General features: G+C 37.1%; 2 protein-coding genes across 2 annotated transcripts in view; both read left to right on the forward strand.

The window, feature by feature from the left end:
* Positions 1-22,540, forward strand: part of LOC134664336 (calcium/calmodulin-dependent protein kinase type 1-like) — an 87,528-nt gene that overhangs the window by 28,069 nt on the left and 36,919 nt on the right. The window lies entirely within an intron of this gene.
* The window catches only part of LOC134664124 (chitin deacetylase 1), a 30,221-nt gene that overhangs the window by 5,275 nt on the left and 2,406 nt on the right, over positions 1-22,540 (forward strand). Inside the window, exons 2-11 of the mRNA XM_063520718.1 lie at positions 1,593-1,693; positions 4,911-5,022; positions 7,515-7,642; positions 12,771-12,910; positions 15,613-15,655; positions 16,084-16,260; positions 18,621-18,759; positions 20,691-20,794; positions 21,166-21,308; positions 21,555-21,776. Coding sequence (XP_063376788.1) covers positions 1,593-1,693; positions 4,911-5,022; positions 7,515-7,642; positions 12,771-12,910; positions 15,613-15,655; positions 16,084-16,260; positions 18,621-18,759; positions 20,691-20,794; positions 21,166-21,308; positions 21,555-21,776 — 1,309 coding nt within the window. The remainder of the gene's footprint in view (positions 1-1,592; positions 1,694-4,910; positions 5,023-7,514; positions 7,643-12,770; positions 12,911-15,612; positions 15,656-16,083; positions 16,261-18,620; positions 18,760-20,690; positions 20,795-21,165; positions 21,309-21,554; positions 21,777-22,540) is intronic.

Raw genomic sequence — 22,540 nt, forward strand, 5'->3', positions numbered from 1 at the left:
GTTGTAATAGCGGTAACAGAAATACATCATCTGTGAAAATTTCAACTGTCTAGCTATCACGGTTCGTGAGATATAGCCTGGTGACAGACAGACGGACAGACGGACGGACGGACGGACAGCGAAGTCTTAGTAATAGGGTCCCGTTTTACCCTTTGGGTACGGAACCCTAAAAAAGTAATTGCAACGTTCTTGGAAATACAACCCCTAAGGGGGTAAGGGGGTTAAAGGGAAAAGGTAAAAGGGATGAAAGTTCGTCTTCAGGTGCAAATTTTGAACTTGATGAAAAATGAACTTGAAACTTTGTAAAAAGGTATTATATTAAAATACAAGAAAACTAATTTCAGCGTTTTAGAAAATTCATCCCTATGGTGGTGAAAACGGGGTTGAAAGTTTGTATGGATATCATGCATTTTTTCGAGCGCGGGATTTGAATCTTTGTATTTGGGGATATTATTAGATGACAATAAAAGTGATTTCAGTGATTTGTAAAATTCATCCCCTAGCAGGGTTAAAATGGGGTTCAAAGTTTGAATCCATTACAAATGCTTTGAAACTTCTTAGAAAGACATATTAGCCGATTACAAAAAAAGTAATTGCAACGTTTTTGGAAAGTCAAGCCCTAAGGGGGTTATAAAGGGGATGAAAGTTCGTCTAGGGGTGTAAATTTAATTTTAAGCTAGGAACTTGACCTTTTTTGCAAAAAAAAAAGGTATTAAATTAAAAAACATGAAAACTAATTCAAGCATTTTTGAAAATCATCCCCCAAGGTGGTGAGAAAGGGGTTGAAAGTTTGTATGGAGATCAGATATTTTGTGAGTGCCGAACTTGAATCTTTGTATAAGGGCATGGCATAGGTACCTAATATGAGAATACAAAAAAAGTAATTTCAGCAACCAACATCAAAATCCACTTGACTTAAAACTTCATACAACTTGCTAAAAAAGAAAAGTACTTAATTTCAACATTGCTTGGAAGTGAAAATTATAGGTACTAAAGATGTAAAATGTTGAAAATAAGATTCCACGCGGACGAAGTCGCGGGCAACAGCTAGTAACGAATATTTACTTATTTCAATAAATATTTTACAGCGTTTATAAATCATGTTACTGATAAGCGCAATACGCGTACAGAACTCATGAATTTGAAAATAAATATGATGATTGATGACATATCCCAGAGTCAGAGGACTTTAGTAATATTCCTAATAAGTTAATTCTAGAAAATTCTATTAACCAGTTAACCTATTTAGGTTAACCTATTTAGGTAGAAAATGCAGTGAGGCATAAAAAATCCGTATCTATCCCATATCCCAGATCCCAGAGTCAGAGGACTTTAGTAATATTCCTAATAAGTTAATTCTAGAAAATTCTATTAACCAGTTAACCTATTTAGGTTAACCTATTTAGGTAGAAAATGCAGTGAGGCATAAAAAATCCGTATCTAGCTTAACTAACAGTAACTAATGTATAAATACCTACTAAATTATAATTGAGCACTTTAATAAATAATATAATACTTTGCTCCTAGTTGCTGTATTGTAATAAAAATATGATAAAAAGATACCTAAAATTAATAAGGACTTTGTTTTTCAGTAAACTGTCAACAAAAAGAAAAGGAGGACTTTGTTTGCCCCGAAGGCACGACAGGCAACGGTAATTTCGCAGATCCAGCTACCTGCAGACGTTTTTATCAAGTAAGTTACCTAGAATCGATTTTGACTTTTTTTACGTTGTTCATAAATTGATAGTCCTCGGAGATCGAAACGAGGTAATCTGTGAAAAATCGCCTTGCGTAAATCCTCTCCAGGTGTCCGTTCGTGTAGACTGACGCTTGTAGTGACTTGTAGCAGCTTTCTTTGAATCAAAGCCGCGTATTTTACTATAAACTAGGCAACCGAAGAAGAACGTGACAGTAAAATAACTCATTGGTACGAGCCACGATTTGAACCCGCGACCTCCGGATTGAAAGTCGGACCGCTTTTTTTATTTGATTTTTTTTCTATTTATTTTTAATAGAAAAAAAACAAATGTATGGGCATAAAATTGTGTAAATATATTTTCCATAATGCCAATGTCCAGGGAGGAAAATGGGGACTATGTTTGTATGGAGAAGCGGTCGTCCACTATCCTCTTAATAACACACAAAATAACAGAGTTTCCTATTGCGGCTTTTGATAAACGAACTACGAAGCTTTTTAAATTCATTAAAGTTTTCAAATACAAGCGAAATGTGTGAAATCCCAATTCAAAATAAAATTATGCAAACTTCTTTATTTGCCTAAAACTCGTTTATTTCAATGGACTTGCGCTGCGGTTAGTCATAACAACGTGAGTCGACTTTTAAAACCAGAATATCGAATGAGCCTTTTTTTAAATAACTCGTACGTTGTTGATTTTGATATTAGGGTTCCATTGAAAATTCGAAACAAGTAAACAAAATTATTTATTATATTAATTTAGAGGCATGTTAATTTACGTCGATAGGTACTTGTAGAGCTAATTCAGGATAGCTTATGGCGGTCTGTAACCTCTTTACGCTTAAACCGCTTAGCAATTAGAGTTCCTGGAAAGGGCAGGAGAGTTTCACAGAAATCATCATTATATGTAGGTACTTGCGAACAGAAGTTAATCATTTAACTAAATTGGTTGCGTAAGTTCCAGTATTTATCCTCCATCCTCCGCACTAGTTACCTCAATTTATCAGCTTTTGACTGAAATAATTTTCAGTCAAAAGTCTATCTTAGGGCTTCCCACATCTGGCGTTTTTCGAGCGTCTACAATTCTATGGCCGCTGCTCGACGCACCGTCGACGCAGCGTCGACGCAACTGCGCAGCGACGTCATTTTCCATAGCGCTGACCAGACGCCGACAGACGCCGACGCTTGAAAGACGCTAGATGTGGGGGGCCCTTATGTTTACTCTAGTAATCTAGTTCATCAAATAGGTGTAGGTACCTTCATAAATATATAATTATTTATTGGTCCACCTTCCTTAAATAAACTAAAAAAATATAATGCATATTACACATAATGAAGAGTCTTCTATCAGACTCTACGTCAACAATTGACAACAGATTGATGAACTCGAAGACTGTCGAAATGGTCATTAAATCGGATCGTTGCAGCTGTTTGATAGTGAGACAAAGCTATTGCATTTCGCCTTGTGTGTTTGCAGGAAGCGAGCAAGCTTCCGCTTACGGGTTCCAGTGAAGGACACTATGAAATTGCATTGCTATTAGGCGTAGAATATCCAAATACACAATCGAAATACTTAAGTACTAATTTTGGTAGATGTTAGGTATTATAGTTCGTTTTTTTTAGCATTAGAAAGAACTTGAAAGAAGATAAGCGATTTTGGCATGTCTTTTAATTGACAAACGCTTTTTAAAAATCAAAAACTATTACTTATGAAAGCAGGAGAATATAAATGATCGTATTAGATTCATAATTGTTATGTATTTGCCGTAACTTATTTTTAAAATGTGTTTTTCAATTAAAAGACACATCAAGATTGTTTACTTAATTTCTAATGCTAAAAAAAATTAAGTATAGATTTTTTTATTATTATGAATGGGCTTACTCATGGCCACAGACTAGCCGAGGCGTAGACGTGGCCTACGATGGAGCGAGCTCGCCCAGAAGGTGCCTGTTCACTTTTGATTTGAAGGTTGCCGGGTTATAAGAACACGGAAATATAGACGCCGGCAAGGAATTCCATTCCTTGGCAGTGCGCATAAGGAAAGTAGAAGCAAAGCGCTTCGTGCGAATTGGTGGAATATCTACCAAGTAAGGATGGAAACCGGCCGTGCGTCTAAAAGTCCGATGGTAGAATGGGGACGGTGGAATGAGCTCGTGTAGCTCTTGGGCACACTCCCCGAAGTGCAACCTGTAGAATACCGACAGGCTGGCGACTTTATTATTCCGCGATAATATTAAGACTAAAACGAAAAAATGGACAACACAAAGGTAGCGCTCTAAAGCAACTACGCAGGCAGTGGGCACAGTTTGACCACAGGCCGTTTGTACGACCCTGTGGCTGCGCGCACAGTAACCACACGACAGATCCCATCGGATCCGGGGTGTGTGTCGATGATGCGACCCAAGGGCCACTTCATTGGGCTCGTCTGCTCGTTCACAACGAGCACTAGTGCACCAATTTGGACGTTGGGCTGCCTATCGTGCCACTTCATCCTCTGCTGGAGAGTATGCATATACTCCTTCGACCATTTCTTCCAGAAGTCCTGGTGCATCTGCTGAAGCAGTTTCTCTCGAATTCGATGCTAAACATCCCCTGTTGCTACCTCGCGACGACCGTCTTACCTCCCTCTTGATCGACGAGTACCATAAGCGTTTCATGCACCCAGGCGTTGCCAAGTTTGTTGCGAAATAGTGATATGCTGATGTACCTATATAGTTTTCAATAGATTTTTAGGGTTCCGTACCTCAAAAGGACTAAAACGGAACCCTTATAGGATTACTCGTGCGTTTATCTGTCCGACTATCCCCCCCCCCCCCCCTAAACTACAGGGTCAAAAATCATAAAAAAAATACACATAATAGTTCTTTACCTATTAGATGACAGGAGTAAATATTAAAAGTTTTCAATCAGAGTAGGTTGTACAGTCAAGGAATTAAAATATGGACACGGGCAAGAGCCAACGACACAGTACTTTAATGTATGGGCAAATAGACGTACATACATATTTTCGGCACCATGTCCGACATTCACTGTCAAGAACACGTATGTGTATTCATTTTGTACTGGAAGCGGGGCGCCCGGCACCGAAAGTGTTAATATCTTGACAGCACATACATGATTTATAAATGGAATTGAAATAATAATTGTATAAAGGTTTACAATTTATGTTATGTATGAGGATTTTAAGTTATTGCTTCAGTGTTTTTATTGCAGTGCGTGGACGGATATCCATACTTGAACAGATGCCCTTCAGGGTTGTATTTTGACGACATTAGCAAGTTCTGCACATTCAAAGCGGAGGCAAGATGCGGTCCCATTGCTACGAGTAAGTTTCTAATTACTAACTACCGAAAAAATAGGTAAGGTAACCATATAATACAGTAAATTTATACATTTAGCGTTTGCGTCAAATCCGGTAGTTCTGATTTTTTGCAGACTTAATAATTAATAATTATTATTTATGATGGAACTTGAATTTTGACCATAGTTGTAATTTATCTGATTTTATGGTACTTACTATTACTTAGTTTAAATATTACATTCATGCGTTACAAGGAAGATTGACAACAACTCTATGTCAACAGATTACGAGAGAGTCGAACTCAAGTTGCTATGACCGAATAGTAATTGTTTTAAACAATTCAGTTTCGAGCTCTTAGTCGCATAGCGATCGCATGTAGGTTAGCCTACATGCAAATGGTTTAATGGAGGCAAACGATGTGCCTTCATTTCAGTCCAGTACCGCTGAGTAAATGATCTGAGAGGGTGCTTTGTGTAGTGTTGAGTGCTCTTGATGGCTCGTAGATACCATTTCAATATTAATTGACCACTACAAGTTTTGAAGATAAGAAATAATGGGAATTTTAGAATTAGTGCAATTATATTAGTGTCGACCTAACAGGAAAAATGAGCAGATATAATGATTTACTACTTTGACTTACTCCTAAAGAGAATAGATATTACGACCTAAAATTACATACATAATAACAAAGAGAAAAAATATTCACTAATATAATTTGTTGACTACAAAAATGTCAATCATCTTGACTTATTTATAGTCCAAGATGGTCACTACAGGCAGTATAAAAAGACTGTAAATAAGTAGGTATGTCAGTAAATAAAAATAGTTTTCAAGATGTGCTATTAAAATAAGCTAGTCCATACACAAAAACCACTTTCATGAGTGTGATGGCCATTTCACCGGATACTGAAATAGATTTTCCATTTAGAACTTGTTTACTATTCTCGAAATTGAATTGCTGGTTTTCACGTATAACGCTATTAGTATGAAACCCATGCAGGCTTGTATATGAGACATCTGCAGTCCCTCTGTAAAGTTTCGTTTGTGAGTGCTTCGTTTGCCGAAGCATTTCCCCTGAGAGTACAAATAGGGACACCGTTTCACCCTTACCTCAAACGAGTACGTAGACGCTAAATGATGTTCATAAATAGAGATGCTAACGTTTACGAACGTTTGCCTCGAGTGTGTAATGTTAGAATGTGACACGTATCCTATTACACGTCGTTTATAGGCAAACAAATGTTATTTCTAATTAAGTATTGTAGGCGGAGATGAAACTGCGCGCGGAAAAGCGGAGATGAGTCTGTTTTTCTGCAGAAAGCTGTAAAGTTTTAAAATTGTAATTAGATAAAAAATCACGCGTGAGAACCGAATTTGATATTGTTCAGCGGCCGGCAACCTTTTAGCAGCCAAGGGCCACATAGTAGTTAACGAAGATGACGCGGGCCGCACTTTGGTAATATTTGTGACTTTATTTAGCAGACATTGTCGATCGTCAGTACTACATGCAAAATAGCCAGGGAGGCTCGCGGGCTGCAAGCGAGAAGTTGGCGTGCCGCATGCGGCCCGCGGGCCGCTGGTTGCCGACCGCTGCTATAAAACAATTCGCTTTGCCCACTGGTGATTGGTAGGGTAGGTGTAATACAGTGAAACCTGGATAAGTGAGATCTCAAGGGACGAGCAAATTTGTCTCACTAAAAGAGGTTTTCCACTTACACAGGGTCTCAGTTAGCCAGGTATAAATAAATTTCTGTCTCAATTGTGTGAACATAGAGTGTTCCACTAACAGAGGTGAGAAAAGAGGTTATTTCACTTATAGAGGTGGTAAATAAGGTATTTTGTCAACATTATGTATGAGTTGTAATCATCAACAATAAATAAGGGTAAAATAATAATTGTCCTTAAATAGTATTTTACGTCTGTTAAAATTTTAATTCGAATTAACTTTGAATGATTCTACTTCTACAAAGGATGGATTTTGTTAAAATAAATTTAAAACGGACTTCATTGCGTCTTAGAACTTTAATAAATGAAAATTAATGTCTGGCTCAAAGTAACTATAAATAAAACTTGAATTCGTTTAGGCACTATTAACCGAATGCGGAATTTTAGGTTAGACCAAAGTCCAAGATCTTCAATAAAGTCCTAGTTAGAGGGGTCATAGATTGACGTTATCTCAGATACAGAGGTCAATTCCTATAACATTCTAAAAAACAATGAAGCAAATCTTTCGAATATAGTCTCAGTAAAAGAGGTAAAATACCCTCACTGTCTCAGTAATAGAGGTAAATTTTACTATAAAATCGAAACAACTAATCTCAGTTATACAGGTCTGTTTTATCTCACTAACAAAGGTAATTCAGTGCCGAAGTGCCGGGACCGCAACATGAGTCCCAGGTTTCTCACTTATCCGGGTCCCACTTAACCAAGTTTCACTGTACTAGTTACGTTAGTTACCTACTATTCGATGGTTACTACAAATTTATATTTATTTAGAATATGTTTTGTGTTTGCAGCTCCAGCACCCATAACAGAGGCTCCCCTGGACTTGGCCACCAAGTGCGAGCCGTCGCAGTGTGAGTTGCCGCAGTGCTTCTGCTCTAAAGACGGAACTCTAATCCCCGGGGGCTTGGACCCTGAAGACGTGAGTACCAGTCTTTTTTTTAATTTTTATTTATTTAGAATACAAACAGTCATTACATATGTTGTACACAATGTACAGAAACTGAGAGGTGATACAAACAGACCTGGAGGTGCATTAAACACAATATTAATAAAATAAAAAGGTAGGTAAGAACAACGTAGTAAGTAATTTAAAAATACATAACTAAGCATACAATCTCAAGGAACAATGAAAACGGGCCACGTTGTGTAGTAATTGCCACACAAAAGGACCCATCCCCAATGCCCCTGAGTGTGCAGTAATAATATAATTATGTCGAAATGAATTGCTACGGTTAAGAATTAGGTACTAAAAGAGTTTACGTCTCACAAGCATTTTTAGACTTTATTTTTAGACAGTTATGAAATTATAAATTACCGGTACGAGTATAAGGGCACTTTTATTTTAACAGTCATCTGCTACTTCAACTGCTATATCGAGGCGATTAAGCGGCTAAGTCAATCTCAATGAAAGAGGTTGTTTTGTTTCATCAACTTATAGTTTCCTATGGTCATCTTCTCCGTTCCCCATCATCAGATCAGCTCGATGTCACCATAATAATCAATTATCACCAGTCGTACCTGATTAACACATCAGTTTTTCTCGGATACATATCTATTGTTAAGACTTTACAGAAAAGTGCGACGAACCGTACGAGGGTCGCCGTCAAAGGCACCTGGTGTCATTAACTTTATATAGAAGACATTGTGACTAGTCGTATACCTATTACCTAGTATTGGCCTTATTTTTCATTACAAAACGCAGAAAATAGAAAGAAATACCTTGTAGTACTAAAGTCCTCTTCAGTCGCATATTTCATTCAGAATTCCATGGAATAATCTAACAATTGAAATTCGAAGCACTTAAATCCGTGTCTCAATTATTTATCACTTATTTTAATAATTAATCCTTATTTTAAGTTAGAAAGAAACAAAATAAACCTTCGGAAAGGTTATCCACAGTAATAATTGATATTCAACTTGACAAATGACATTGATGACAGCTCGACGTTCCGTTACGCTGATGCTTTAGTACGATTTCGTAACATTAAATCTAAAATACGTAAGATAAGTAAAATATTATAATAATTAATCCTTTAAATTTCGGATGTCTAAATAATATATTTGATACTAATAAACATAAAACACTACAATATAGGAACGTTTTTCAAAAATAAACTAAAAATATCTCAAAGAAAATTAATGCTTACAAATTCGTACGTGATGAGTTTTCGAACGTACTTGTTTTTATTATTGCTTAAGTTGCTAACACACTATCGCACCGCACCAAGGTCATTGTGGGACACACCCATAAGTAAGAGGGAGAAAGAGATATCGCTTTCTCCCTTTTACTTATGGGTGCGTCCCACAATGACCTTGGTGCGGTGCGGTAGTGTGTTAGCTACTTTAGTCTGTTCAATCTACTCGGCTACTGTCTATGTGTGCGTAAATGTCAATGAAAATAGTTCCGTCTTTCTCTAAACTGCGTGAGCGAAAAGGACATGATTTCTACTTTGCAGTAAACAATTGTGAACGTTAATATTCAAGGAATATGGCTTAGTAAATAAAATGGAGTTTATGATCTTTCTTCTTGAATCAAGTGTCGTTACAAGCCTTGAGGCAAATGACCTCTTCCTCAGTTATGGTATCCTGGTACTTTTGGTAAACACAAATCACATGTTGTCGGTTGCGTGACGCTAATAGGTTTCGAGGCAAACGACCTCTTTCTTGGTTCTGATATCCTGGTACTTTTTGGTTTACGTTTGTCTTGTATTGTCGCCGTATTGTCGCCGTATTGTCGCCGTTATGTCGCCGTATTGTCGCCGTTATGTCGCCGTATTGTCGCCGTATTGTCGCCGTTATGTCGCCGTATTGTCGCCGTATTGTCGCCGTTATGTCGCCGTATTGTCGCCGTCTTGTCGCCGTATTGTCGCCGTATTGTCGCCGTATTGTCGCCGTGTTGTCGCCGTATTGTCGCCGTATTGTCGCCGTTATGTCGCCGTATTGTCGCCGTGTTGTCGCCGTATTGTCGCCGTATTGTCGCCGTTATGTCGCCGTGTCGCCGTTATGTCGCCGTATTGTCGCCGTGTCGCCGTATTGTCGCCGTTATGTCGCCGTTATGTCGCCGTTATGTCGCCGTATTGTCGCCGTGTCGCCGTTATGTCGCCGTATTGTCGCCGTGTCGCCGTATTGTCGCCGTTATGTCGCTAAAAAAGGGGTATAAAAGGCGGAGCGGATTGTCGGCTGGATTCATTCTTCGATCGGACTAGCAGTGACTCTGGTTCTCGGGCGTAACGTAATATTGGTAAGTGAAGTTACTCTGCTACTTTTTCTGTGTGTTTGTTTTTACTTGGAATTATCCTGGTAAATTTAAACTTAGAATTTGTGTCTGTGTTTGGTTTTACGGGGACAATATCGTCGTAACGCTAGGCATAGACTATTGTGGAGTTTCTTTACTGCCATGTTTGGGATTTTAGTTATTGTGAAGTTTCCTACACTGTGTTTTCTAAGTGCCGTCTCGTTATGCAGGGACAATATCGTTGCATAGCTGGTGCTTGGAATTGTGTCTGTGTTTAGTTTTACGGGAAGAAATTCTTGTAACGTTAAATATAGATGACAGTGTTTAAGGGAATTTCATTTTTGTGTTAAGTTAATTAAAATTTCTGATAACTTAGTTATTTTAATGTTTTTATGGGGTATTTTTGCTATTCTAAAGCCAGATCATTGTTTGGACTGACTGTTTGTCCTGCTAATCATTCACTCCGCCTAACGGTGCCAAAGGATTGGATGGTTGGGAGTCTTTTGTTCCAAGTTTGAGAGGACTTGGCATCTCTTTTATATCAACATAAGAGATGAATTATCTCCCTAGTCTCAAGGTCCAACTGCTTAGATGGATGTAGGGACGTCACGTGTGCGTCATTGGGAGTGATCCCTGCCTACTGAAGTCGGCAGTAATTGAGACTAGGTCTCCTATTAAATATATTTATATATTTCGGTATTCTTGGTCATGCTAGTGCTGGTTGCGGGGAGAGGCTTCTGTTGTGACTAATATTATACTTGGTCTTTGTTGCGGCAGGGTTTTCCTCGTGATTGGTGCGTGTGTGGGCTAGAGTACCTATCCACTTATATACATGGAATAGGGCGACTTACTTCCTACCACCATGCCTGCGGGCGTAGGAGGGGGAGTCAAATACACGAGCCTATAGGTTGCAAATTCTCAGAATCGCTCGCTGAACTTTACAGCTTCTCGTAGGGACTACACTTGCGTATAATCCAAAGTACCAGGTCAATGGTAAGAATGAACTGTGCTTTGGTTATACTAGATTAGGGACAGAGGGTAGGAATAGGGTAGAATCACACACTTTTGTTGTCTATTAACGTCCTTTTTAGTTAGGCTCCATAAATTATATATGGTAGATATATATTTCTATCAGAAGGTTTAAAATTTATGGTATTTTTATCCTAAAATATGTGTGTTTAAAAGGTAAAGAACTGAGCTGTCTAAATCTTCCTAATTTTAAATTTATACGGGGAAAATTTAATATTTTATTTCTATTTTTATTTCTGGTTGTCTGGTGTAGGAGCGAGGTACTGAGTGGTTCAATCAGGTTTTCATGGAATTTCATAATCAATACTTAAATATCAAGCAGGGTTTAGGAGTACAGGCTGGTCTGAGATGGAAGGATCGAAGATTAGTTCTGTTTTAGGGACCCCTTTGGCAAGACAAGAGTAGTTCATTGGGAAAGTTGAGTGAAATAATGCTCTTCTTGATATTTCAGTTTCATTAAATATAATCATTAGTAGATAAACTCGGTGCTTCGTTTATACATCTAGAGAACTAGGAATTCTGTCTAGATTATCAGCTCTGGGGAATGGGATTAAGGGATTAGCATCCCTAGCTTTTTGAATATAAAAAAGATAAGTAATCATGATGACGATGGATACTTTGGCACTTCTTTTCATAGTCATCTAGGTGCGTTTAGGTTACGAAGTGCTGGTCATAGCCCTTCCGGCTAGTTGGTAGGGTAGGTGTTCCGACCAACCTTGTTGACTGGACTAAGAGCTCCCAGACTTGCATCGGGCATACGAAGTAGCACGTGTGAATTATTCACACATCGTTTAGAAGGTGATAGTTAACTGTAATTAACCTAGAAATGCTAGGGTGTAAAAGAGCTTACCTCAGGAGTGCTGCTTCTATGTTATCCCGGGAGCTTAATAGGCGTAGCAAGATTTTACCAACAACATTTTTATATATTTATAACGTCATATATGCTGCAATACTTAAATACATTATATTAAATTTCTCTCCATCATTTACATTACACTAATAAATTCTAAATGGTTTTCTATTTTGTGATTCGATTTCCTTTAAATAATTACCTTCTTCCATAATTAACTATTTATTATAAATAGTTGTTACTAAAACCTAGGGTATAATAAATAAACTAGAGTCCAAAATTTAGCTGTTACTCATTAAAGAATTTGAGGTTACTGTGGTTCTCTTCAAGGGGTCCTAACTATTAGCTAGACGAACACATGGCCATATTTTAGGGTAAATCTAAAAGGGGTGTTCATATTAAGGTAAACTAAGTAAGTAAGATGGGCGTGTTTAGGTGAGAGTTACAACATAAAGTTCCAAAGTATTCACTGTGTATCGCAAGTATATGTTTGCAAAAGGAACGAATGTCTTGTGTCTGCTATAAACCGTACCTACCGTGCTAAGTATAAGAACGGTATGCAACTTAACTTCATTTTTAGGGTTCCGTACCAAAAACGACTTTTATTTTGCTTTAATTGTATTTTTGCGCATATGCGACCACGAAAATTCGATGTTGCGTTTAGAAGCCATAAAAGTAGTAAATAAGTACTGTAACTAGGTGACAAATTTTATACGTATTTTTAAGCTTAAATGAAGAAAAAAAACATAGTAAAAAGGGCCGCGAGAAATGCACTAGTCTCTGCTACTATAATTAAACTGTCCTGCAACTGTTATCACTCACAACCTAGGTACATAGGCACCTACTTACTTTGATACGTTTTACAATAATGCCCCTGACGTAAAATGTAAACTCCATAAAACAAAGCGGTTTTCTAATGTATTTTGTTTCCAGACTCCCCAAATGATAATGCTGACGTTCGACGGCGCCGTCAATTTGAACAACTTCGAACTGTACAAGAAAGTTTTCAACGGCATAAAGAACCCAAATGGCTGCCCTATTCGAGGGACGTACTTCCTATCTCACGAGTACAGGTAATTTTGTAATACAACTTGTAGCGGCGAAAGACGAATAGGTAAACTTTGTGGGAGTCGTGTTTTAAGATACGGCTCCTACCATCATGCCGGCAATACCTGTATGTACAGAATAATAGAATGAATGCATACAATGGTTTACAACTTAATATATTGCTAAAAATATTGTCATAAATAGTTTTGTTTCGCGTAACATTTAGGTAACTTTTGATGGCTATGGCGGGGCTTCTATTTTCGACCCTAACGAACCTACCTACACATAAAAAAGACATAGCAGTTTAACCGATTGTTCTTCATCCAAATATCATCCTCCCCTACCCTGCTTTTGTCGGTCTTCTTGTAGTAGAAAATAACAAATTTCCATCTCTCTCCATGGTTCTATGTAATACGGCAAAAATATTCTAATATTTAAACATCGCTAATAATACTAAACTTAGGTCTCACAACACATATTTTACTGTTACACCAGTGGTGCATACATACAATATTTTAAAGGAATTTATAATTTACAGTGGAATAACAAACGTACAATTTGGGAACTTAAATCAAATTTTGTTGGAGGTTCTTTTCTCAGAAGCAGAGCTTGGTGTAGTTGTGCAAGGTTCACTAGCAGACAATTAAAACAGAATTACACTGATTTTAATTTTACATTCAAACCTGTTTTAGTTAGGTATCTAATGTTACACTCAAGGAAATAACGTTCCTTTTTATAACTATGAAAATAAATAAATTATATATGTACCTAATATTAAATATATTAAGAACGGGTCACTCACGTATTTTAAGTCGAAAAACGCTCGACATGTTTCACTCCGTACCGAGGAGTGTCATCAGGAGCTTGCGTTTACGGTGACGGACCGGCGCAGACTGCGGGCCGCAGAATTACACTGATTTTAATTTTACATTCAAACCTGTTTTAGTTAGGTATCTAATGTTACACTCAAGGAAATAACGTTCCTTTTTATAACTATGAAAATAAATAAATTATATATGTACCTAATATTAAATATATTAAGAACGGGTCACTCACGTATTTTAAGTCGAAAAACGCTCGACATGTTTCACTCCGTACCGAGGAGTGTCATCAGGAGCTTGCGTTTACGGTGACGGACCGGCGCAGACTGCGGGCCGCAGCTCTCCGCGCCCGATGACTCGGCGCAGGCGCCGGTGGCGGCAGGGGGAGCGAGAAACTACCCTCGTTTATGGCATTATTGGCGTGAGTGACCCGTTCTTAATATATTTAATATGTCTGTGTCTCACGGAAGTTTTGTTGTACCTAATATTGTAGGTTATGACACCAATATCAAATAAGAATTAATAATTTCAACACGAGTGTTCGTACTTCCTAATGAGACTTCCCGCACAGCGTAATATTATGTATACGTAGAACTATTAAATAAAAAAAATCCTTACACAATATCTATCAATAGGAAACTCGCTTACAAAAAAAAAATCGAAATCGGTCTATTCGTTGGAGAGCTACGATGCCACAGACAGACAGACATTGCCGTCAAATATGTAACATCCCTATTTTTTCGTGGGAGTTAAAAATACATTTTTAAAAACTGAATGAATACCTACCCATATAAAGAAGGTGAACAACGACGACACCGTTTGCTTTGCTCGTGAGTGTAGGTATTATAGACCGAACTCGAACAACAAAATAGAGAATCTATTTTCACAGAATGTACACGCCACACGGTTAGTCAGCTGCTAACGATTTTCAACAGTAACGATTTCGCAACTATAGAGAGCATTTTACCAACGTCGACCATAATAGGTGTGGTTTTCTAGAATTTCTAGGGCCTTCCGACAATTTTACTTTAACGAGGCGTTAGTTGCATCCTGGCTTTGTGTAAACTAGAGCTAGACGTTGCAGAATGTCTTAAAATAACCTTTTTAAAGTCTGTCAGCAACGAAAAGTGTATCAGGGAAGCAATTTAGTCTACAGTGTCCGAGGCGCATCCACGTAATAAAGTGCCCGCATGGAAAATGATTAGAGCAACGTAACGGGAAGGCTCGCAGAAAAGTCTCTAATGTTATGCATGAAAGTAATACTGTTGGGCATACCATTATAACTGTGAGGAGAGCTGAGCGTAAGTTTAAATATAGTTAATGAGTGTTTTTCTACCAGAGGATATTTTACAAGTAGTTAGTAACCTGTTAGTTAAGATATAGAGAAATAAAATATGTACTTGCACATGTAAAATTAACACAACATGAAAACAGGAAAGCGATTAAGGCACAGTAAATTCGTGTTATTCTCTCACTCTCACTGAGCGTAAGCGTGAGGGGGATGGAAGTGCGTGTCCGGGAGCGTGAATATCATGTTTTTTAATTTAAATCTTTTGTACGTTTAAATAATAAAAATGGTAATCGATACGTTCCCTCAACGTCCGATTTCAGAACACATTTCGGCATGAAAAAAACTGCAAATATAATTCAGTTAATTAGAGATGTAAACGCTGAATAAAAGCGACATTTATATAGTTGGTTAAGCAAATCTTTTCAGTAGAAAAAGGCGCCAAATTCAATTTTTTATGGGACTACAACCCTTCGCAAAAATTGAAAAGATTTGCTTGACCAACTATAATTATTATACTAACGCAAAAATGTTAGGTTCATATGATAGTACAAAATACTGTTTCTAAATTTAAATTCTACTTATATATACAATTATTTTAATATTTTTAAATTTTCAGCAACTACGCAATGGTCCAGGCTTTAGCTCACGAAGGACACGAAGTAAGTACTTAATATCATAGGTATGCAGAATAACGAGAGGGTTTTTAATTAAACATATTGATTTTCATACAAATGGTATTTTAGCGCGAAGTGTGGTGTACGGCGATAGCTCACGACTAAATTTATTGTCCTGCAACTGAAGTATAAGCTTAGGGAAAGAGTTTCATTTTTAGTAAAAAGTACTCCTAAACGTTTAAAGTTCGTCAAGATATAATTATTTAGATTTTAAAGCCCCATCCATTCATCTTCTGGGGTTTGTTCATATTTAGGAACCGATACCCTAAAATAAAATAAATAAAACTAAAACTTTTTGTCAAATACCTAAGAACATATCCAAAATTGTATGTTTGCTATCCCAAAATTATTGAAGCAATAACCTAACTTTATGTGTATAGTATTAGTGTTCTTATTAAAAGTATCTTTTACAGATCGCCACGGGCACCATATCCCAGCAGCAGGGCCTGCAGGACAAGGGCTACGAGGAGTGGGCGGGCGAGATGATCGGCATGCGCGAGATCCTGAACAAGTTCGCGAACGTCTCCCGTGGTGACGTCATCGGCGCGCGCGCGCCCTTCCTCAAACCCGGCCGGAACACACAGTTTAAGGTCAGTACATTGTCTTATTCTAACTTACATATCTTCATATTACCGGCTTACTACGTACTGGTTCACATTCATCTGAATTATGCCATAACAACTTGGGACAATGGTGTTGGAATACAAAGAATTCTTATATCACAAAAACGAGCATTGAGAATTGTATGTATTTAGTCTACGCAAAGGCACTTCAGCCAGATAATAATTCTTTATAAAAAGTCAAATTATGACAGTAATTTTATTGTTTATATTTATCAGCCTGTTAAAACTCCACACGTAATAAGATAAGATATACGTCCTAATAAAGCTAGTCAAAACATTTAAGCATGGTATCTCTCTGAAAGTTAGTCTCTACAATCTATTGCCTGTAAACTTAACGAATTTAAGAGGATTGTGCACGATCGAGTCTCCATACAAACGTAGCTCTCCTCATTTTCCTCTCTGTTAATAGACATTATGGAAACATCTCACACAATTTGATGTATTTTAATCATATGCCCGAGCACTGCCCGACCGTTTGTTTTATTTTCGATTTTTCCTTATAATAAGAGTTATCTATATATATATTATGCTATAATCCTCCACTCAAAATTAGTACCTACTGTTCAAATCCGCAGTGAAGTAAATCGAATTGTTTATTTTTTGTATTGAAATCGAACGAAACGAAGCAGAGTAAATTTTATTAAAATGAAGCCGTGCAGATGTAAAGTATTACATTTTTTGGATGTTAACCATTTTTTTCAATTTGGTGCTTTGGTTTTATAGTTTGATACCTGTTTCTTAATGAAATAAAATGGGCGAATTGCAAATATAAATGTACGTGAAATAAATAAAATATCAGTCAGTAATCAGTAATACAATACAATCAATATGGGTAATTTTTGTAACACGATCTTAACGGAATTTATAATTCATACAAATAGCCGCGTGGCTACATAATTTAGGTATATTAATAAATAGATTTAGCATTGTGCCTACGGTCTGTACTCAAAGTACCCGTATGAATCGTTTAAGCCTGGCTGATTTTGAAACTGGGAATATTTCGCGCCCGCTTAGTCATGTGTTCATCTGAAAGCGTACAACTAAAACCACGCTCCCGCACAAGGCCTTATCGCTGCCTGCCAAACCGAGCACCAACTTTAGGGCTTCAATTGTTTTCATCACTGCTTATTCTACAGTTTCCACAGTTCTGAAAATGAAAAACAATTGAGTAAACTTTTGTAATGCTTCTTCTCTCGGGATTTATGAAAGGCTTTAGTTTAATTTCAGTTTGATTAATTTTAAAAGTAACTTTGTTTGCTTTCACTCGGATGTGTACCTACCTATTAAAATCATTTTCACTCTGAATATTTAATGAAACCCCAAAACTACTAAAATTGTGTCTGTAGACGGTGTAAGAGAGAGAGCAAATAGATTTTATAATCTTTTTCCAGGTTCGTCTTACGCAAAGGACGGTCAACGGCTAAACACGGACACGAAATATGAGCAGCATACGTGTGCTAGCTCGGCTCGGGGCACGTTCCAGGGATTTGATGTCGATACATAAAATTTCGATATAAAATACATGTGCTCATTGAAAAATCCTCGATAAAGAGGTTCGATATCATGTTTGATATCGAGCCTCTTAAGATAATAAAAGTATCAAAAAAAAAAGTTCAAATTAAGTACCGATGTAGGTACTTCATTTGAATCAAAATAATCATAAATGTACTAAGAAATCAATTTTAAAATATAAAGCATAATTAATACACGTTTTAATTTGTTTTTACTGGTTTTGTTTTAAAATCCAGATAAAATAATAATATTTATTTATGTTGGATAACATCTAGACTTTGACATTAATATCAATATATTTTTTGTCGATAAAATATTTGGCTTACATCACTTTAGTATTCGTGCCCCGAGTTAGCACAGGTATGGATTTATGAGTGTGAAATCTAAACAATTTATATCAGTGACATTTTAGCTTACTTGTTAAATACTGGAAGCAGTTATGCATCGCTGCCATACATGACCCAAATTTTTTTTATTAAGCTATGAGCTTCATCACATATGATCTTTGAGTAATTCTAAGCATTTCTAGCCTGGGAGCATGTGAACCTCATAGCATAATAATTTTTTTTGGGTCAACTTCATAACTGCTTCCACTAAAAGGCAAATTAAGCATCACGCAGTTCACTTACCCTTAAGAGTAAAACCAAGTTCACGCGATAGATGCGGCACTGCAAAACCCAAATACTACCAGCTATCAGTGCGTTACGAGTCATAGGTACCTACTTAATCATTGGTGGTCGATGGCCCATTGTGCTAATCTTTCCCAGTTTAGTATTTGGAAGTTTGGTTAGTATTTACGCTTATTCATTTTGCAGGTGTTAGAAGACTTTGGGTTCGTGTACGACAGCTCGGTTGGCGTGCCACCGTCGCCAGTGCCGGTGTGGCCTTACACGCTCGACTACAAGATCCCGCACGAGTGCAAGTCGGGAACCTGCCCCACTAAGACTTTCCCTGGTAAGCCAGTAGCCTACTCGCCTATCGCTATAGTACATATCTAATAAGTAATAATAATTATGCTTAGACTATGTAAAGAACCCCGTACCAAAAGTATGGAGGTGTCATATTACTGATATTACTGTCACTTGAAATGACAAGGTGCGAATTGGTACTAGAGTCGATTTCCTTGAGGGTACTAAATCAGTCGTAACTCTGAAAGGGACTCTGCAACAGTGGTAGCCCCCATAGAGACTTTTGTTCAGGACGTTAAAATCTATATTATATCAAAATCTCAGAATATTTAACTGAAACCACATTTTCCATACTTTTGGTAAGGGGTCCTTTGCTATAGTTGCTTTGCATTTGTTTTCTTAATGTTACCATAGAAATATGCAAAAAATATCTTAACTATATAGGACATAGGTAGGATAGAGTTGAACTAAGAAAAGTCTGCAACGATTTTGATAGCACATGTACGCAGTGCAGGTGTTATTTTAAACGTCAAATTTCTATGACATTATGTCGACGTACGTAAAAACAACATTTGCACTGCGTGTGCTATCAAAATCGTTGCAGACTTATCTTGGTCTAACTCTAAAATACGACGAACCCAAATAAAAACACAATGTAGGTACCTAAGTAGTACCAAAAGTACATGTAAAATAATATCATAGAGATATTGCAGGCTCATGACTTTGCGCATGTCATATCCAGGCGCTGTTGTGCTGCTACAGGGCAACGTCAATCAATTTTCGTTGTAGCGAGGTATCGTGTCAATTCCGGCCCATATGTCTGCGTCAGCAAAATACGTGAAAACTAATTGCGGCGACATTAGAACATAGCCTGCGGCTGTCGTGAATTATAGGCCTTGTTTACAAAATTTCGCTAACCCCCCTCGTTGCACAATGTACTATTCACCCCGCTTGTAAGGACATTTTATTACATATTTTTGAAATGTTTTTAGTGAAAATAATAAACAGTATTCACTGAACGGCTAGCGGCTACCACCAGTTTGATACTGATATATTCACTAGCGTGGGCGTAACTCACTTTCTATGCATCTCGCTCGTACTGGCATATTAGTGCGAGCGAGATGTATAGAAAGTAAGTTACGCAAACGTTAGCAAATAAGTCAGTTTGATACTGCTAAGTCAGGTGCAGTTGTGGTAAGGCCGAAAGCGATTGTCACCTCACTTGCGCTTCGCCTAACGATTGAAGAAATAAATAAATAAGATATTTTTTAATTTAAATAATCTAATTATATTTCTATAACTAAATAAATGTGTTATAGGTAGCAATGCACCAAGGAGAAGTTTCCAAAATTGCGAAATTTTCTATACGGAATGTTCTCAGAACTTAAATTTTACGAACCATAAAAATTATTCAGGAAGTCGCTGGACACCGCCGTTATCAATTATTTTAACTGACTGTCTTATTTACGAGTTTATTAAAATAATAGGTACTTACTAATAGTACATTTTTTGATAATTCTCATAGGGAATGTTCTCATTGGAAATTTAATTTAAATTCTCGTGTAAGTTTTCGGAAATTCCCGAGAATGTTACTGAATTTTTGAGAATGTTCTGCAACTTGTACATTGCTAGTTATAGGTACAAAAACATAAGTACCTAGGTACAATTTATTTATTTTTAACTGTACCGATATTTTCATCAACAATTTAGTCTTATGTAGGTACTACTAATACTAATTATTTAGGTACATTTTATATTTGCATTTTTTGTAAAACATATAATACACTTTTAAATTCTTTATTAACATCGTCTAGAAACAAAAAGGTACTTAATTTAATTTCAGGCCGAATTCCAGGCTTTGTGAATAAAACGGAGCCAATTTACCTTTTTGATTTTGTTTATTTCTAAGTTATTTTTCTACACGCGAATGAATGATGAACGTTTAGTCATTAGGATAAGGTATGTTTTGGTTCGCAGGGCTGTGGGAGATCCCCTTCAACGCCCACTACGTGGAATCGTTCGAGGGCGGGCACTGCCCATATTTGGATCAATGCGTACTCCACAACCACGACTCTGAGGATGTAAGTATACTTTGCTATTATACAGGGTGTTTGGTTATATACTTCATTTATTGGCATGGCATGAGTAGATAGCAAATGACTCAACCTATCTGCAGTTTTAATTTGGCAAACAATGTACCAAACATAGTAACACACAGTTACATGTAGTAATTTATTTATTTTATTTTATTTGTTAGGAAAACTTACAGTTAGAGTAACAAGTTAGGTAATAACATAGAAACAGTCAATTACTAGTTTCCACAAATAGACACTGCGTAGCTTGCACTCATATAAATATGAATCAAAAATGTTCAGTGATTCAAAACATTATAAACTAATAGAGTAAACTTTTTTCACCTTAGAAATAAAATAACGCATTGTATAATTTTTAGGTACTAGAATGGCTACAAGAAGATTTTAACAGACACTACGAACAGAACCGAGCACCGTACATGATGCCTTTCCATACAAATTGGTTCCAAATTAAGGCATTAGAACGAGGATTACATAAGTTTCTTCATTGGGCTAATAATCTGTAAGTACCTATTGACTAAGCACTATGTGTATTTTATTCGTCAGTTATAAAGATTCTTAAGCAAGGGATAAAAGGCACCCATTTCTGACGAGATGGATGGAGATGGATGGGTGTTTTAAACCTAAGTGTAACACATTGTGTGCACCCTAATTTCTACGTCACTTAAATGTATTCCTATTTTCAATGTTGTACATCAACACTGCTTTGACAAGCTGTTCACCGTTGTTTAAATAATTATATTCCCAGTCCCGACGTATGGTTCCTAACAATGACGCAAGCACTCACCTGGATAACGGACCCACAAACCAACAAGCAGATGAACAACAAATACGAGGCGTGGCGATGCGACAAGGAGCTGCCGCGCGCGCCTTGCAACCTGCCCAACAAGTGCGCGCTGTCGTTCAAGCCCCCCGACCTTAACTTCACAGACACCCGCTACATGGAGACCTGCAGTGAATGTCCCAACCAGTAAGTATATACCTATAGTACCTATTCTTGTTTGAGAATAAACAAATATTCATTCTAAATGATACGCCCGCGCTTGGAATATACGGCCAACAGTTAGAGAAGTGATACTCGTACGTATTGTGTTCTCTAACTATGAATTAGTTTCAAATGTAGTTATTGGTTACAAGCAAAGCGCACACAATAATTTCTAAACATACTTATAGTTAGGTAAATGAAATAGAGTTAGAGCAAGATGAGTCTGCAACGATTTTGATAGCACACGCAGTGCAAGCGTTATTTTAAACGTCAAGCTTTTATGAAATTATGACGTGTAAATAACACTTGCAATGCGTGTGCTATCCAAATCGTTGCAGACATATCTTGGTATAACTCTAGATGAATTAGGTGTACATAATCTTCATGTGAAAGACTTTTTGATTAAGTATATAGATTTAACGTTTAACCTCAGTTAGGTAGGTAAGATGTAATTATGGTCAGCTATTGACTGGTAGAAGACTTGGCTGCATGAAAGTGTTTTGTCAAGTAGATAAGTAAAAATGTGTATTAGTTTTAGTCTCAAAACTTAGCCTTACCTACCTTATCTACTAGAAAATTTTCGCGCTTCAACTTCTTTCTTTACCAACCGCCTGAGATAAGTGGTAGCTTTAGCTTTTTCCTTAGGTATTACGAGTATAACCAACGATTCTTTTATCAGTACCATAGCGAATTTTTGATCAAAACGATATTAAGAAAAAATATTTAGAGGTATTATGATAATTTGATTT

Source organism: Cydia fagiglandana, chromosome 1 (genome assembly GCF_963556715.1).
Source record: "Cydia fagiglandana chromosome 1, ilCydFagi1.1, whole genome shotgun sequence".
Classification (NCBI taxonomy): Eukaryota; Metazoa; Arthropoda; class Insecta; order Lepidoptera; family Tortricidae; genus Cydia; species Cydia fagiglandana.